We start from the raw sequence: 16,711 nt of genomic DNA, 5'->3' as shown, positions 1-16,711 counted from the left end.
GTGTGTACTTCTGTACTAATACATCTGGTATGTTCTGGCATCTTCCCTCCCTGGTGCCACAGATCTGGGTAAGTAATAGAAAATGGATGGGTGGGTGTATAGTTATCTTGCATGCCTGGCATACATGGTGCATTATTTTTTGGGTTTTCTCTCTCTCTCAGCCTTAAAACTAGAATCTTGATGTTGCAGATTGGATGACAGCTTCCAAAACATCTGCCTGAAAGAAAAGATCCACACAGAGTAGTTTTCATTGAGCAGTTTGCTGTCATATCTCAACTTTGAATAGCAGTACAGGGTGGGGAAGCAAAATTTACAATATTTTGAGGCAGGGATTGAAAGACAGTGTATGACCAATTAGTTTATTGAAAGTCATGAGAATTTATTTGCCACAAGAAAATTTACATAATAGAAAATGTTTTTATTCTATGTGTCCTCCTTCTTTCTCAATTACTGCCTTCACACACTTCCTGAAACTTGCGCAAGTGTTCCTCAAATATTCGGGTGACAACTTCTCCCATTCTTCTTTAATAGTATCTTCCAGACTTTCTCGTAATAGTTTTGCTCATAGTCATTCTCTTCTTTCCATTATAAACAGTCTTTATGGACACTCCAACTATTTTTGAAATCTCCTTTGGTGTGACGAGTGCATTCAGCGAATCACACACTCTTTGACGTTTGCTTTCCTGATTACTCATATGGGCAAAAGTTTGTGAAAAGGTATGGATATATAGTGTTAGGTATGATTATGACATCAATATATGTTTGGTTTCAAAACAATTGACGTAGTGCCTGCTGAGAAAAAACAACTAAATGTTCATTGTAAATTTTGCTTCCCCACCCTGTATATTATCCAAGATGATGTTATAGCAGTACATATACATAATACTTATACAAATACATATGTATGGAAGTATATACAGCTCTGGGAAAAAAAATTGAGACCATTCCAAAAGCAGGCCTGAGCCACACTGGAAACTTCTGGAGTTCTTGCTTGCTTTCTGTCTTCCTCAAGGGGGCGACAAAGACCACAATGCATGAGGCTTTTCGTTGTGAATGTAGAAAAAAACGTCGTTGTATCTCAGGATACCACACCAGATAATTAAAAAACCTGCACGTCCCTTTGTGACCTACACTATTAACCCTTTCATGCATATTGGTCACTACAGTGGACATGTATTCTACAGCTGTTCTCTTGTACATTCATGGGTTTTTGGGTTTTTTTAGCTGCATTTCAGCCAACACATTAGACACTTGTGCATCATCCCATACACTGTAATTCATAGCATTACTGTAGCTTTACGTTCTTGATAAACCTGATCTACACTAACATGTTTGAGTGTAAATCAATTGCTAGTTGTTATTAGACTGTAATTAACAGTTGTCTTAAACGAAAAGGGTTTCTTTTTGCATATTATGTCCATGAAGGGAGTAATAACTAGTATTATATGATAAAATGTGGGAAAACATCAGATTAGCTGCATTAAAAATGTTTTTATTTCATAGTTTTCACACAGTATATCACTTTCTGATGATGGGTTTTAAATACATGTTTCTTTGCTTCATAAAATTAAACACATGGTGTCCAGCTGAGTGGACATTTTTGTAACTCCATGAAAAATAGGATCATAAAAAAAAATTCAGTTGCGTTGTTGTTTTCATGTCTAAAGAGGAAATTTTTTTTCTGTCTAGTTTTGGTTGTTGGGAGTCTGAGGTTTGTTTCCTGTGTTGAAAAACTTTGTCTTCAACTGAACAAATATTGTATATTTTCCTTCACACCAGAAAAATCAATAAATATGTTTAATTTAAAAAGAGGAATTAAAAACACTCACGAGAAAAATCTCAACTAAGGTTGTCATAATTTATGCATGAAAGGGTTAATCAGATTCAGTTCACTTAAAATGTTTCTGCATTGTTCAAACATTCAGAAAACCAAAATTTATGAATGAGATGTGTAAAAGTACTGATGACTTATCAGGATCAAAGAGCAAGTATATCTCAAGATTTACCATAACTTTGGTTTAGTGAAGGGCAGGATGGGATGACACAATCTGTCATTTGTGGTGAGACACTGGTTAAAGGCTAAAGGCAATCAACACCAACTAAACAGGAGGAGACAGTTGGTTGTGTTGTAGGTTAGGTTAGGTTAGGTTAGTTAGGTTAGGTTAGGTTAGGTTAGGTTAGGTTAGGTTAGGTTAGGATAGGTTAGGTTAGATTAAGTTAGGTTAGGTTAGGTTAGGTTAGGTTAGGTAGGGTCAGGTCAGGATAGGATAGGTTAGGTTAGGTTAGGTTAGGTTAGGTTAGGATAGGTTAGGTTAAACTAGGTCAGGTCAGTCAGGTTAGGTTAGGTTAGGTTAGATTAGATTAGGTTATTTTATCTTAGGCTAGGTTATTACTGATGTGAATGACTGAATTACAGTTTCACTTTCAGTATATTGTGGGATAAAATTAAATTTTACTCACATACATGTACCTTCAAATGGTAAACCATGGTCTCTTTTTTCCAGAGGTATAAACATTCCAAGCTGTGCAATATAATGACCTATATAATGTTCTATGCAGAGTATATTTGTCTTTTACCTGGCTGCCCTTTCCTATCCTCATGTTCTTCAGCAGATAGACGGTCACTTGTCCAACGCTGTCTCCAACCACGAGACAGTCCGTGTGGGAGGCGAACAGCAGGCACTTCATGTTCACAGGAGGGACAGCAGACTCCACAATGAGTGGGTCCATACTGACAGAACCGACAGGATTACTGTCATTTCAGGTTTCACAGCAGAAAAACATTACTCAGTGTCTTCTCTTGTCGACTCACATGCTGGACTTCAGGTCCCAGATCTCCAGCTGACCCACATTAACAACTCCAAACACCGTAGCCCACTTCGGGGACCATTTGATGTCGCACACAGCCTTCTGGGTGGAGGTGAAACCTAAAACAGGGGCAAACTGGTCCTGTTTCCACAGCTGGATGGTCCAGTCAGAAGAGCAGCTCAGGAACAAACTGGGGCTGAGTGGACACCAGGCGATACAGCTCACAGGACACTGACAAAGAAAAATGGGACTATTAATACTGACACCAACACATTTATTCATATTTATCAAGACAACGTCACAAAGTGCTTCACTTAACAATTTAATTTTAATTCCACTTTTATTGAGCATTAGAACTACTACTTTGACTTGATTTTCTCTGGACATTCTACTTGTGATTACAACTGTTCTCCAAATAATGTATAAATTGCTTACTTTACTTTTGTTTAGTTGTATTTAATTTAATTTCTGCCAGTATTATTATGATATACAGATACAAGAGGACTGGTGTGATGAGGTTGTAGAGGGACAAAACCAACAACTCGGCTCAGTAGATGGAAATTAATGTAAAAAAAAAAAAAAACAGAAACAGAACTAGGAAAAAGTTCATGTTTCTTTGAACTGTGGTTATAATAAACAGGAGATGGTATGTCCTGTCATCCACCTTGTACAGTAATTCTATAAAGTACATGTTTATTCATAATGACTTACAAAGTGCTTCTTGTAAGTCTCCATGAACTGTTGACTGTTGGAACAGGAGCACTTGTGGATCAGACCCTCCCATGTCCCCACCAGATAGATGTTGGAGTCCTAAAGGAACAGACAGAAACAGGAAGACAAATATAATGAACCTAAAATGTACATTCCCCTCAAACAATCTACTATATAGATACTTTTCTACTTTATAGACATACTTTTAGCCAAAGGAAGAGGCTAAGATTAAATCATTTTGTTGATACTGTGAAATGTAGAAATGCAAAAAACAAACGTACTGTTGGGTGGAAGTCAAAACAAAGGCCAGGAGTCAGAGCTGACACAACACTTTCTGTCTTCTTCTCTGTTTTATTTCCTGCTGCTTTCAGCTTACTGTCATGAATCCTCTTGAGCTTCATCACATCTACAGGTAAACATGCACACTGTTTAGATGTGAATAATAAATACAATAATAACAGAATGAGCAGTTCCATCTTTATTTTAAGATGTTTGAACTTGTCAGTGCATCAAGGTTATTATCGTTAACGAAAACTAACAAAATGACAAAACTAGAATTGTAAAAACATTTTCATGAACTGAAATAAATAAAAACTATAATTAAAAGAAAAAAACAATAACTAACTGAAACTGTATTGTGTGTTTACAAAACTAGCTAAAACATATAAAAATTGTAGAGAAAATTCCCTTCAATTTATTTCGCTCGAGGAATTTTAGCTGCTGGCACCATGATATTTAACGGTCCGTCACTTCTTGTCACTTGTCGTTTAGAGTCATCTTTTTGTCCCACTCTAGCTGGAAACATGGAGGCTAAAGTTGGGAGAAAGCAGCAGAGTCCTGTCTGGGATTTATTTGAATTCGATGGCAAAAAGATAAAAGACATTAAAAAAAACTAAAACTAAACTAAAACTAAGCATTTAGAAAATAATGGAAACTAATAAAAACTAGCAAACCTGCTCTAAAAACCAACTAAAATTAATTGAATTAGAGAAAAAAAGTCAAAACTAAATAAAACTAAACTATAATGAAAAATCCAAAACTATTAGAACCTTGCAGTGCATTTCCAGTGTTCCATTATCAGTGTGATCGTTAGTCTAAATTCAAAGAAGCATTCTTACAAGATCCAAATTATGTACAGTCGACTGTATAATATCATAGTCAATCCTGTCGACATACTTTTCTTTGTCAAATAAAATGTAACCTGTCTACTGTCTACACACTTCAGAAATGAACTTCCCCATGCCCATAATTAACCTTGGCCAGCCTATTTCTATAGCAGGGGAAACTGGAGGACCCAGGAGAAACCTGTCCAGCACAGGGCAAATACAGGGGTTGGACAAAATAATGGAAACACCTAACATCGTGGCGTCATAGAAGGTGTTTCCATTATTTTGTCCAACCCCTGTACAACCTCCACACAGAAATACCCTGGTCCTGATAAAATTGATAAAATTGTTAAAGTTGATAAAACTGCACTTATATTTCTTAACAAATTTCATTTTTTTCAGGTTATTCACATCCTTTTTGTTTGAATAGTTTGTAAATGTAAATATTGGCATAATTGAATGTTATTTTTTGCACTAAACAATTTGAAGTTGTCATTATTTATTGGTTATTATGCTATTATTTTACTGGTCCGGCCCACTTCAGATAAAATTGGACTTAATGTGGCCCCTGGAAGAAAATGAGTTTGACACCCCTGATCTAACTGATGACTTGACTTGGTTTGATGTAGCGTTCACTGTTGAAGATCTCCTTGAAGAAGATTAGTAAAGCCATCATCAGTTGCTGTACTGTACCTGTGCAGTCCAGGCCAGTGTCAGACACAAACCATTTGCTGACTCTTCCATCTGCAGCCACAGAGTAAAGGCTCTCCACTTTATCCTCTCCTGTTAAACTCAACTCTTCAAGAGTCCACTTCTGCCAAACTTGGGTCCATGTGCTTGTTTGGACACTCACTGCACAAATATATATTAAAAACTAATGGAGTCAGATTAGTACATGCTTTATTATCCGTGTGCCATGTATAGGCTACAGTCCTCACCTGCTGTTGATGACATCGGTTTGATTATTTTGACTCTGCACATTGTAGACAGCTATGGTGCCATTGTGCATCCCCACAGCCAGATGACTGGGGTTGTTTGTGGAGAAATCCAGAGTAGTCACAGCGCTGTCACAGTGGAAGAATCGCTCAGGCCACTAAACAAATGGGACAATACTAAGAACTGACAGTTACCATACTCACAGATAAGACTGCACACTGGAGACTTAACTAGAGACACACTCGGAGACAGTGGAGGAAGTATTAGATTCAGTAACAGCACTAATACGACAATGAAAATGGACAAAATGTACTTTAAAGTATAGTGGGTTGGTCCCTTCTTTGGAATATCGCAATAAATATGAGATGCAGCAGATTAGATTTAGAACTATATTTGAGTACAGTAATTAACTAAATCGACTCTGTTTTTTAAAACCTACAAGACTAAGATGAATAATGCTGATGTTAAGTGGAAGTGAAAACATAGAGTCTTACTGTGGGATTTTTGAGGGACCAGCAGCAGAGTCCAGGTTTTTGATCACTGGACTCCGAGTCTCCGTAACCCACTGCCAGGAGGTCCTAAAAGAATACACAGACAGATCACAGCATGACTAAAAAACATGGCACATACAGATTTACAGTAAAAATGGAAGCAAATTTCAAGTGTAATTTCTCACACATTTTTAACTTCCCCACGTATGCGATTAGACAAAAACCTGCGTGGTTCAGTAAATTTTCTACAGCCTGAAAATATTCTCTCTGCTCCTCTTTCTCCCTGACCTTTTCTCTCCTAATTTTCTTCTATTTACGCCCAGTGAATTCATGTTACTGACTTGACTTCTTCCCTGGAGTCTCTGTGCTTTATCGCCTCACAGGTTTTCTCAGGATCATCTCTAGACCTGCTGCTGTGGTCCTACCTCTCTGCTGCTTTCATCATCATCACTCACTTATCCATAGTTATGATAGTGTTTTATATAGTTCCATAGATGTTCTAGTTCAGTTATCTGTGTATCAACTGCATCCATGTGTCTCCCCTTACTTCTCCCCTTCTCCTCTCTCCCCCAGTCTCTCCCTATCTCTATCGCTCTCTTTTCTCCTCCTTTACTCTCTTTCTTTAATCCCAAGGCAGTCGTCCATCCTCCAGGAGTCTGGGTCTGCTCCAGGTTTCTGCTGTTAAAGGTAGTTTTTCCTTCCACTGTCACCACTCACTAGTGTTTGTTCCTGGAGGATTCTGTTGGGTTTCTGTAAATAGGCTTCGAGTCTGGTTTTGACCAACTCTATATGTAAAGTGTCATGAGATAACTTTTGTTATGACTTGGCGCTATATAAATAAAATTTGATTTGATTTGATTTCAAATACAGGGAAGGAGATATGGAAGTCCTGTGTCGTCTCAGACAATAATTAAGTAATTCAAAAATACCTACAGATATACTGATAATCATTTTTTCATACTAGCCCTTCTTCAAATGGCAGTGTCTTGCATCTGTAGGAGCAGTGTTGTTTTTACCGGGTTCTTCTTGTTCCAGGTCATGCTGCTGACACTGCGTCCTCTGCTTAGTTCACAGCTGAAAGTCCACAGATACTCCAGAGCTGGAGAGTTTTCTGAACCTTCAGTTTTCTGCTCCACAGCCTCAGAATTCAGCGAACGATCAGGGTCTAAAAGAGCCACAACATTCATCATATACACATTTACCCTTTTAGAACATCCTCTGGATGATTGTGTATTGATACTTCTGTGGGATCTCGTACTGTCTAACACCAGTAGCTGTCGGTACGCAGCCAGCTTTGGTTGGAAAACATTTCCCACAATGCTCCTCTCCGTTGCTAATAGGTTCTGCTGGAATCTCTCTGACAGCATGATCACTGGAGGTCTGCCTCTGCATTTAAACTGTTGCCAAACGCCTCCACATCTTTCATTGAGCTAGTCACACTTCCTGAAAACCAACAGTAAAGGCCCATCACTGCAGGAGTTTGATGGTGTAATTGATGTCATGTCTATTTATTCATGAGTCATTAAAGCAACTCAAACTATCTGTGTTTATTTCAGTACCTGTTAAAGTTAGTGTATGTACAGAATTTGCTCTGGTCTTATATTACCTGTGCTGGTTGTGCTGCCCATTGAGACACTCTTCTCTGCAGCTCTGCTGGAGTCCACAGCTGCCTCAGGAATGTCAGCCTTCTTGGTTTCAGAGTCGGACACTGATTCATCAGGTTCAGGCCCAGATACGGTGTCATACATTTCCCAGGTGCTAACAAATGTACCTGCAGACACAAAGTACAGACAGTATGTGAATGGAGCATTTTTAGTTTAGGTTTAGTTTTTAAATTGATTTAATCAAACCATGGATTAGAACTGTCCGAGCTCTGGACATCTGCAGTACCTACATTTTTTTCTGGCTCTAATAATAATGATTATTACAGGTTGACTATGGACTTTTAAAAACCTGATAAAACACAATAGCTGGGAAAACAAAAACAGAGATTAATCGGATAATATCATCCCTGTTTCTCCATAAAAGACAATGGCTGCTAAAATGTTTCCTGTTGTAGATGTACACATAAGTGAAATAATAAATACAAAATGAATAAATCTGAATCACTGATACAAAAAACCTGTCATAATTAATAAACTATACATATATGTGGAATAAACATGAAACTAATCATAAAATGCATATTTTGAGTTATTATTTTCCCCATCTGTATTTTCAGTTTATTAACCCCTGATCATAGCCTCTAGTTTATTGTTTATAAATCCTCAGTTGTGATAAATCTGCCTATATCATTATCTCTGTTGATCAGGATTATAATTTACAATCATCCACTGATTATGACACAAATTTAGTGAACCTAACCTGCGTCCACCATGACGATACTGTCGCTCTGGACCTGTTTGTGTTTTAGTGCATCGTTCAGAGTCTGTATCGATCGATCCACATACTTCTCATTTCCCACCATGTTCTTGCAAATCTCAGCATATTGTTTGTTTCTCTCCCTATAAAAAAAGAGAGGGCAACAACATGTTTTAGTAGATGTAATTCCACACAGTCATCACAGTTTTATGTGTTTTGGCTATTTGCATCTTTCCTAAAGGGGAAAAAATCCACACTATGGTCAAAACTTTAAAACTTTACTCACGTAATGGTGTCTGCATTATCGGCTTCAACGGACACAGAGGTACTGGGGATGTCCAGCAGTGAAATACAGTCTGTCTCTGAGAGATAAATATCTATAACCGCATTCAACATGTTTTCTGTCACCTGTTCTTTCACTGCGACTCTTTTCCCCTGCACATCTGATGGGAAACAGCAAGACATAATAATCTTAAATACTAAAAATGTAGGCAACAGCTGTAGAAGAAGACAATTTACAATGTCCACACATGCAATATTTATTGAAAAAAGAAAATAAACAGTGTATAAAACTGTTCACAATCAGCTTGTCTTTAGGTGAAATGAAACACAAGAGATTGCTATTCCCCTTTCTGTGCAAATTTCTAAATGATGTCAGATTTAAGATTTCAGATTTGCAATATTAAATAGATATTAGCTTCCCTTAAACATGATTTGTGAAATATTTCTCTCATATGGTATTTTCGACACAAACTTTTACTTTTCTATAACCACATGATCGTGGATTAAAAGTAAAATCAAAGCCACTAATGTTGAATTCATCACTAGGTCACTTTAATATCACTGGTACAAACGGCTGTCTTTTCCGATAGTGGTGCAGCATCTTAAACTTCCCTTCAAAGGTCAGAAGTTAAACCTTCTTGATCAATTACAGTAAAACACACAAGACACAGTGGATAGAAGAGTGATCTACTTTTTTTTTTCGTTTCAAATGCACAAATGAAAAGGGCTTTTCCAATTCCTGGTCAGAGACACCAATATGACATTTATAAATGACATTATTTTCTTATTCCTATTTTTATTGTGCATATTTTGTATCACAATAACATGTACTACTATTACCATTGAAATAAACAGCTTTCTCTAAGTCTCTGTGGTGCTGAAAGACCCACAACTACTACCAACTACTTTTCATCTGTTCAATTATTCATATTTCTCTAAATACAAATAATAATACAATACAAAAAAATAATAATACAACATACAAGCTAAAACAAACTCTACGTAAATGTGTATCTGTTATTTCTGTTGTGCCACAGACTGAGCTAAAAAAAATATAAATAAATAATTCAATCAAATATGCAACAAAAAAATAAATGCGTTATGAACCTGGGAGGTTGACGGGCATGTCCCGTTTGGGAAACGTATCCTCCATCTCCTCATTGATTGACTCGATTGTGGACTGGCTGGAGAATCTGCTGCTGCCCAGAACTGACCTGGAAATATGTTCAAATAGGGTTCAGAGATATGGATATACAGTATTCACAATAATCATGTCAGCTGACAATGATAATTATCACAACACATGTCAAAAAATTATTCTTTAGAGGTGAAAGACTTATTTTTTGGTCTGAGTGAAAATTGAAGAAACCTGACAGTTAAATTATTAATAAAAGATGTAAATGAGACAAAAACAAAAGAAAATTAAAGCTGCAAGCAGCATTGGGCGGGACCTCGCACCGGGCGATCCGCCTCCCCCGCAATCTGCCTCCCGTGACCGTCCACACCTCAGCTCCACTCACACCTCAGCTCCACTCACACCTCTCCGTCCCCATACCAGTTCCTACCCTTTAGTGTCTGTCCTCCTTACATCTGTACAGAACACCAGCGACCCTCTGCTGAAACCACCATCACCTTTAAATGAGACTTTGATTTTGGAAACCCTACTGTGTGTATGTGCATTTGTTTAGTATGTGAGAGAAAGAATCCGTTTGAAAAATGAATTGAAATTGTATGAATAAGTGAGTATAAAAGTGATGATTTCTCACATTTAAGGCTTTTTTTGGAAAAACCCTTTTGTGTGAGCATGTGTGTCTGTGAGAAAGAGTACTTTTGAATGAAGAAACATTGTACAAACAGTTGAGCGTTTGGTCATAAAAATGAAAAGAACTTATGTAATAGACAATATGTATTATTTTTAATAGGGGTTTTATTTTGAAAAAATGTACTCCGTGTAATTTGTAATGTGTGCAAAACGTCCAATATTCACAATATAAGCAGCAAAACCTGTTTTAAAATTAAAAAAATAAATAAAAATGTTGGATAGTCTGGGACTTGAACCAGGGTCCTTCTGCTCAATAGACAGCAACATGAACCACTGCACTATAGACAGACACTTGTGACTGTGCACCAGGAAGAGTTTTATAGGGACTTTGTCATTGTGAAAAGTGAAAGTAAACATAGTCTTCAAAAAATCGCGATAATTCCATAACAGTAGGTCGGATCTGAAAAATTCTTTCGGTTTTGGATTCTGCAGACTTGTGGGAATTTAATGAGGTATAACTTTTGTGTCAAAAGCCTGAAATGAACAAGCAGTAATTGCAGAAACGTAGAGTAACTTTCAAAGGCAGATTGCCAACTTCCTGTTGGAGTTAGCTCATGAGTGTCAGTGTATGATTTGTCGGCTCAATCAGACCAACATTTGGCATTTTTTCATGTTTCTGTGACATTCCTACTGGCCGCTAGAGCAGATTTTGTGTGTTTTTCAGTACATAGGTGGCGCTACAGAGTCCATTTTGGCACCCAAGGGTTAATTTTGATATTGTATGAAAGTGTTCAGCAGCCATGACATACATGGCAAATTTGAGTTTTGGAGCATGTTAAGGGGGTCAAATGGCAGTCTAAAATGGAAAAAGTATGAAAATAAACAAATTGTTATAAATCAATAACCGTACGTCGTATCTCAAAAATTTTTGCATGTGAGTGTTGCGCTGAGTCCCATGAACGTGTAGATATTCACATGTGGGGAAAAAATCCAAAGTGAAAAATGAGTTCCAAACATCGCAACTTTGCAGGCTTCTAAAAAAAAACTAAGGCAGTTATGGAAAAAGTGCGAAGTAACTTTTTTGAGGAGGGTTCACTCTATCTTTTGGTGCTATTTAGAAGTCAATACGACAAATGGTGTCATCGGTTAGTTTTAAAAATGTTATTTTGAAAGGCATATTGCGAACTTCCTGTTGGAGGTAGCTCATAGGTGTCAGCATGTGATTTGTTGGGCTCGATTGAACGAACATTTTGGCATTTGTTTCGTGTGTCTATGACATTCCTACTGGAAGTTTGCAATTTGAGCATTTTAGTTTGAAAGGCAAATTCTGAACTTCCTGTTGGAGTTAGGTCATGAGTGTCAGCGCGTGATTTGTCGGGCTCGATGAGATGAAAATTTTGGCGTTGGTTTCATGTTTCTACGACATTCCTACTGGGCGCTAGGGCCGAGTTTGTGTATGTAGGGGGCGCTAGAGAGGTCATTTTGGCACCTATGGGGTTAATTTTTCATTGTATCAAATTTTTCGCCAGACCTGATGTGTGTGCCAAATTTGGTGAGTTTTTGAGCATGTTTAGGGGGTCAAAATCCAGTTCAAAGTGGCGTCGGGAAAATAATAATATCTAAGCAAACGAATAACAATAGGGCCTTGCTTGCAGGCAAGGCCTCTCACTGTGTGAGAAGGCCTTACCTTTTGGCTCGGTCCCTAAATATTGTCCTCAACAATATTTAACACTAAAAACAAAACACAGCCAGAAGATGGAAATTACTAATCTAGGGTAACAATAATTATTCCAATAATGATATCAGTTAATCTCTGAGAAAAATTAACATATATATATATACTGTTAAAAAATGACATTGTCATATGATATAAAATTATGAGAGTATGAGAGCATTTTTAGTCCAGCTGTAGACATCACCATCAGACTAAACAAATATTAAAATGGTAATGAAACAGGTTTTCATAAAGTAAAACACCAGAGTTGCTAAACTTCTGTTCAGATGTACTTTATTATTTGGGATCCACACTCACTTCACCATCTTGTAAATGAAGACGCTGTCTGTACTGAGTTACCTGGAGAAGGGCATACTAAAGCTGGCTGAAGTTATGGTCTGGTCAGACGTTGATCCACCGGATATTTCATCCAAAAAAAACCTGCTGGCTTTGGCCTGAACTGACCCTGGATCAGCCTGATACAAAGGCTGGGGAGTGACGTCATTGTCCTCTTCATCAAACACCTGGGAAGGAGAAAACAGTCAGTGAGCAATGACGAGCTACAGCTATGTAAAAGAGTTATTCAGATTGTTCACCTCAGTAAAACCACACTGTGAAAATACATTAGTACAGATAAAAGCTCTGATTTCAAACCTTACACAAGTAAAATATGTATTAACAGCAAAATGGACTTAAAATATGAAACTAGTCAGTGTAGAGTTAAACGGTTATAATGTCAGTGTTTATTATTATATATGATGTTTTCATATATTACTGTTGCATTAATATGTTTAGACTTTACAGAAGATGTTTAAGGTTGAGCTCTTTTTAAGTACTTTTATACTGCTGATAACTTTATCCCTGTCCCCGCTTGTGTTGGAACCACATATCTTTAAAATGTCAACTTCTCATGAACTCAGAAAACTGGGCCTGTTTACAACTTTGTGATGATGAATTTTTCATAAAATATGGGGTTTTATTTAGTATAAGAACTTTCGCTCATGTAGTATATTATGTTCAAGGTATAATTACTTGAGTATTTCCAAGTACTTTTACGCCATGTTACAGTCGTGGAAAAAATAATAGACCACCCCTTGTTTTCTTCAATTTCTGGTTCATTTTAATGCCTGACACAACTAAAGGTACATTTGTTTGGACAAATATAATGATAACAATAAAAATAGTTCATAAGAGTTTATTTAAGAGCTGACATTTAGTCATTTTCCATGTTTTCTTGATAATAACCAAAATCACTTCAGTTCTTACATCAGTAGCTATGCCATTGTACTGACAAAAACAGTGCTTTTATTCATTCCATGTTTTCTTTTCTGTCTGTTTTAGTCACATGATACACACAGGAGTTAGGACTGGATTGCATAACCATTGTTTTTGAGGACTTTGATGATCTAATCATTTTTTTCCGTGACTGTACATGAGTTTAGTAGTTTGCTGCTAGGTTTAAAATCCTTAGTGAAAATATGAGATTCATGATGTATGGGTTTATTTATGTCTAATCTACTGCTGTGTTATTGCTTTACATTAGTGGCTCATGGGTCCTGGAGCCCACGGTACCATTATAGCATCAATAGCCACACACAGTTGTTGTGTGGCAAATGATGACCTTATAAATATGAGGTAGGGTTATTACTAAACAGCCACCTGAAACCCAAAGCTTCTGCTGAGCCTTTGAGACATTCATCTTATCAATACATGTAAATAACTCAGGTAAAATGCAGTTTCTTTTCAACATCACCAGATAAGACCATTTGGACGTTAGCGGCTCCTTAATGAACATGAAAACAGTGGCAGTGGTTATATTTTGTTGAAAAAGTCACTTTTGATTGAGTTTTCCCTGAGTTTACATTCTCAGCAATTTACCCTTTCATGCACAGTGGCCACTCCAGGGGACAGTTCTTCTCCAGCTGTTTTCTTGTATATTCATGGGTTTTGTTGTTTTAGTTCCATACCAGCCAACACAGTGGACACTATGCACCATCCCATAAACTGTAATTCATACCATTACTGTAACTTTGCTGTTCTTGATAAACCTGATCTGCACTAACATGTTTTAAATCAATTGTTAATTGCTATTAGACTGTAATTTACAGTTTCTTAGACAAAAAAATATTTTTATATATATTACCTCCGTGAAGTGAGTAATAACTAGTATTAGAGTATGATAAAAATGTAAGAAAACATCAGATTAGCTGCATTAAAAATGTTTTATTTCATAGTTTTCACATAGTATATCACTTTCTGATATTGCGTTTTAACTACATGTTTCTTTGCTTCAAAAATTAAACACATGGTGTCCAGCTGAGTGGACATTTTTGTAACTCCATGGAAAATAGGTTCATTAAAAAATTTCAATCACATTGTTTTTTTCATGCCTAAAGAGGAATAAAAACACTCAGGAAAAAAAATCGTGGCTAAGGTTCTCATAATTCATGCAATATATTGTGTCAATATATTTGTATTATATTACAATATATTGAAAAATACATAAGGAATTGCCACTTCCATATATTGACACATATATGACAATATATTTACTTATATATGTAATATATGTCATATATTTAGTAATACACTTCATAATGTATGTATGCATATATATGTATGTATGCATATATAGGTATGTATGCATATATATATATATATATATATATATATATATATATATAATATATATATATTCTCTTGTGTATTACTAAATATATGTAATTAATATATTAGTAATACACTTCAAAAAATATGGCATGTATATATATGTACATCTTTTCATCCTATGTTGCCAAAATGACTAAGAAGGCATCTTTTACCATTAACACTTTTTTCATGTATATCACGAGGCATATTTTCATGAAATTTGTTATTATGCATACCAAGTAATGTAAGTCTTGATAAATATCTGCTTTATGTAAACTTGTGTCAATGGACAGAAATTGAGTTTCAATAAAACTATATGTAAAAATATAGGGCAGTTTTTGTCTTCATTGTAATATATGTTTTATATGTATCTATATATGATTAAAGCATACATTGCAGTATATTGGAAAATATATCCACTACTTTCCCATATATGGAAATGTATTTTTTAACATAATGCATTATATTTTTCAATATATTGCCATATGTTTTTGTTTCATAACAAAAATATTGTTGGCTGATATGGAACTAAAACAACCAAACCCATGAATCTACAAGAGAACAGCTGCAGAAGAACTGTCCACTGCAGTGACCACTGTGCATGAAAGGGTTAAACTGAATTTGAATTTTACCCGAACAGCTTGTCTGGGTGTTTGGACGGTGCTTTTGTCCAGAACTTTGCTTCCAGCTCCCAGACTAAAACTCCTCCTGCTCGAAGAACCGAGGATGCTGGTTGTGTGTTTGGTGCTTTGGTTGAATCCATGAGAACCTGAGATATTTACGGCCCGAGAAGAACTACGGGTGAGAAACACAACAAACAACCATGTCATTATTAAAGAAAATAAAAAATAAAAAGTTGAATGGCTTATTCAAAATGTCAACTTACGGTCTCAGCACCAAAGTACGTTTCTTTTTTCTGTCATCTTTTCCTATTGCAGTAGACATATTTATAGTGTCGCTATCCGTGTTGGTTGTAGGTAACCATGGAAACGCACCACTTCTTCTTCTTGCCGCTTTTTCCTGGTTCTTCTTCTTCTTCTGTTCTATGCTGTACTATTGAAACATGCTGCCCTCTAGAGGCAAAGATGTTGAATTCCATGTTTTTATATTGTGAGCAAAATATCACATTGGGCCCCAACATTTCAATATGAAAGCAGTCTTGTATACTTTAATAATATATTTCGTAATGATAACATTTATATGCAAATAAAATATAGTTTGGTTTGTTGGATGGAGGTAAATTTCACATTGTCTGCATTTTTCTTTTCTCTCATATGCTTCTTCCTCATCATCTGTATTGCTGTTAGTAGCACAAAAGTCTCACCTCCACATGGTCCTGGATCTGAATGAATGAATGAATGAATGAATGAATGAAATCTTTTTTCGAACATGTAGACAGTGAAATCAAAACAAAAATCAACCAACAAAATATAAGTACTGGTACATAAATGATTGATAAGCAAACAAACAACAAAATAATTAAATAAATATTAATAGTAATGGCAAATAATAAATAAATAATAAAAATAAAAATAAAAATAAAAATAATAACAAAACTAAAACTAATGAAATTAAATTATACATGCTCGAAAAGGAGTAGGAAGAAGTAAAACTTATATACTCCTATCCCCAATTTCTATTCCTTGTGATCATTATATAGCAATTATTATTTTGTATGAATATAATAATAATAATAATTACAACAGCAACAATAATACTAGTATAACAATATCACACATCCTTTTACCCATATACACTAATATGATAATACCTATTTACAACTTTTCCTACCAGATATTAAAAAAACTTAAAAAAAAAAAAAAAAAAAAAAAAAAAAAAGCAAAAACAAAACAAACAAAAAACAATCAAAAACACATATACATATATAAAA

General features: G+C 35.9%; 1 protein-coding gene across 1 annotated transcript; it reads right to left on the bottom strand.

Moving 5' to 3' along the window:
* Positions 1–147: 147 nt before the first annotated feature.
* LOC115437287 (WD repeat-containing protein 78-like) lies at positions 148–15,818 on the bottom strand. The gene is given in 19 exon segments (XM_030160484.1): positions 148–217; positions 2,578–2,731; positions 2,813–3,039; positions 3,520–3,618; positions 3,801–3,925; positions 5,319–5,448; positions 5,450–5,477; positions 5,564–5,718; positions 6,056–6,139; positions 7,069–7,217; positions 7,311–7,424; positions 7,427–7,495; positions 7,659–7,823; positions 8,417–8,556; positions 8,700–8,856; positions 9,803–9,909; positions 12,532–12,695; positions 15,453–15,615; positions 15,707–15,818. Coding segments are annotated over 19 exon segments (2,337 nt in total). The 5' UTR covers positions 15,766–15,818; the 3' UTR covers positions 148–169.
* Between the last annotated feature and the right edge of the window lie 893 nt (positions 15,819–16,711).

This window comes from Sphaeramia orbicularis, chromosome 17 (genome assembly GCF_902148855.1).
Source record: "Sphaeramia orbicularis chromosome 17, fSphaOr1.1, whole genome shotgun sequence".
In the NCBI taxonomy this organism is placed as follows: domain Eukaryota; kingdom Metazoa; phylum Chordata; class Actinopteri; order Kurtiformes; family Apogonidae; genus Sphaeramia; species Sphaeramia orbicularis.
The sequence above is the reverse complement of the archived record's forward strand: the minus strand, read 5'-3'. Positions and strand labels throughout refer to the sequence as shown.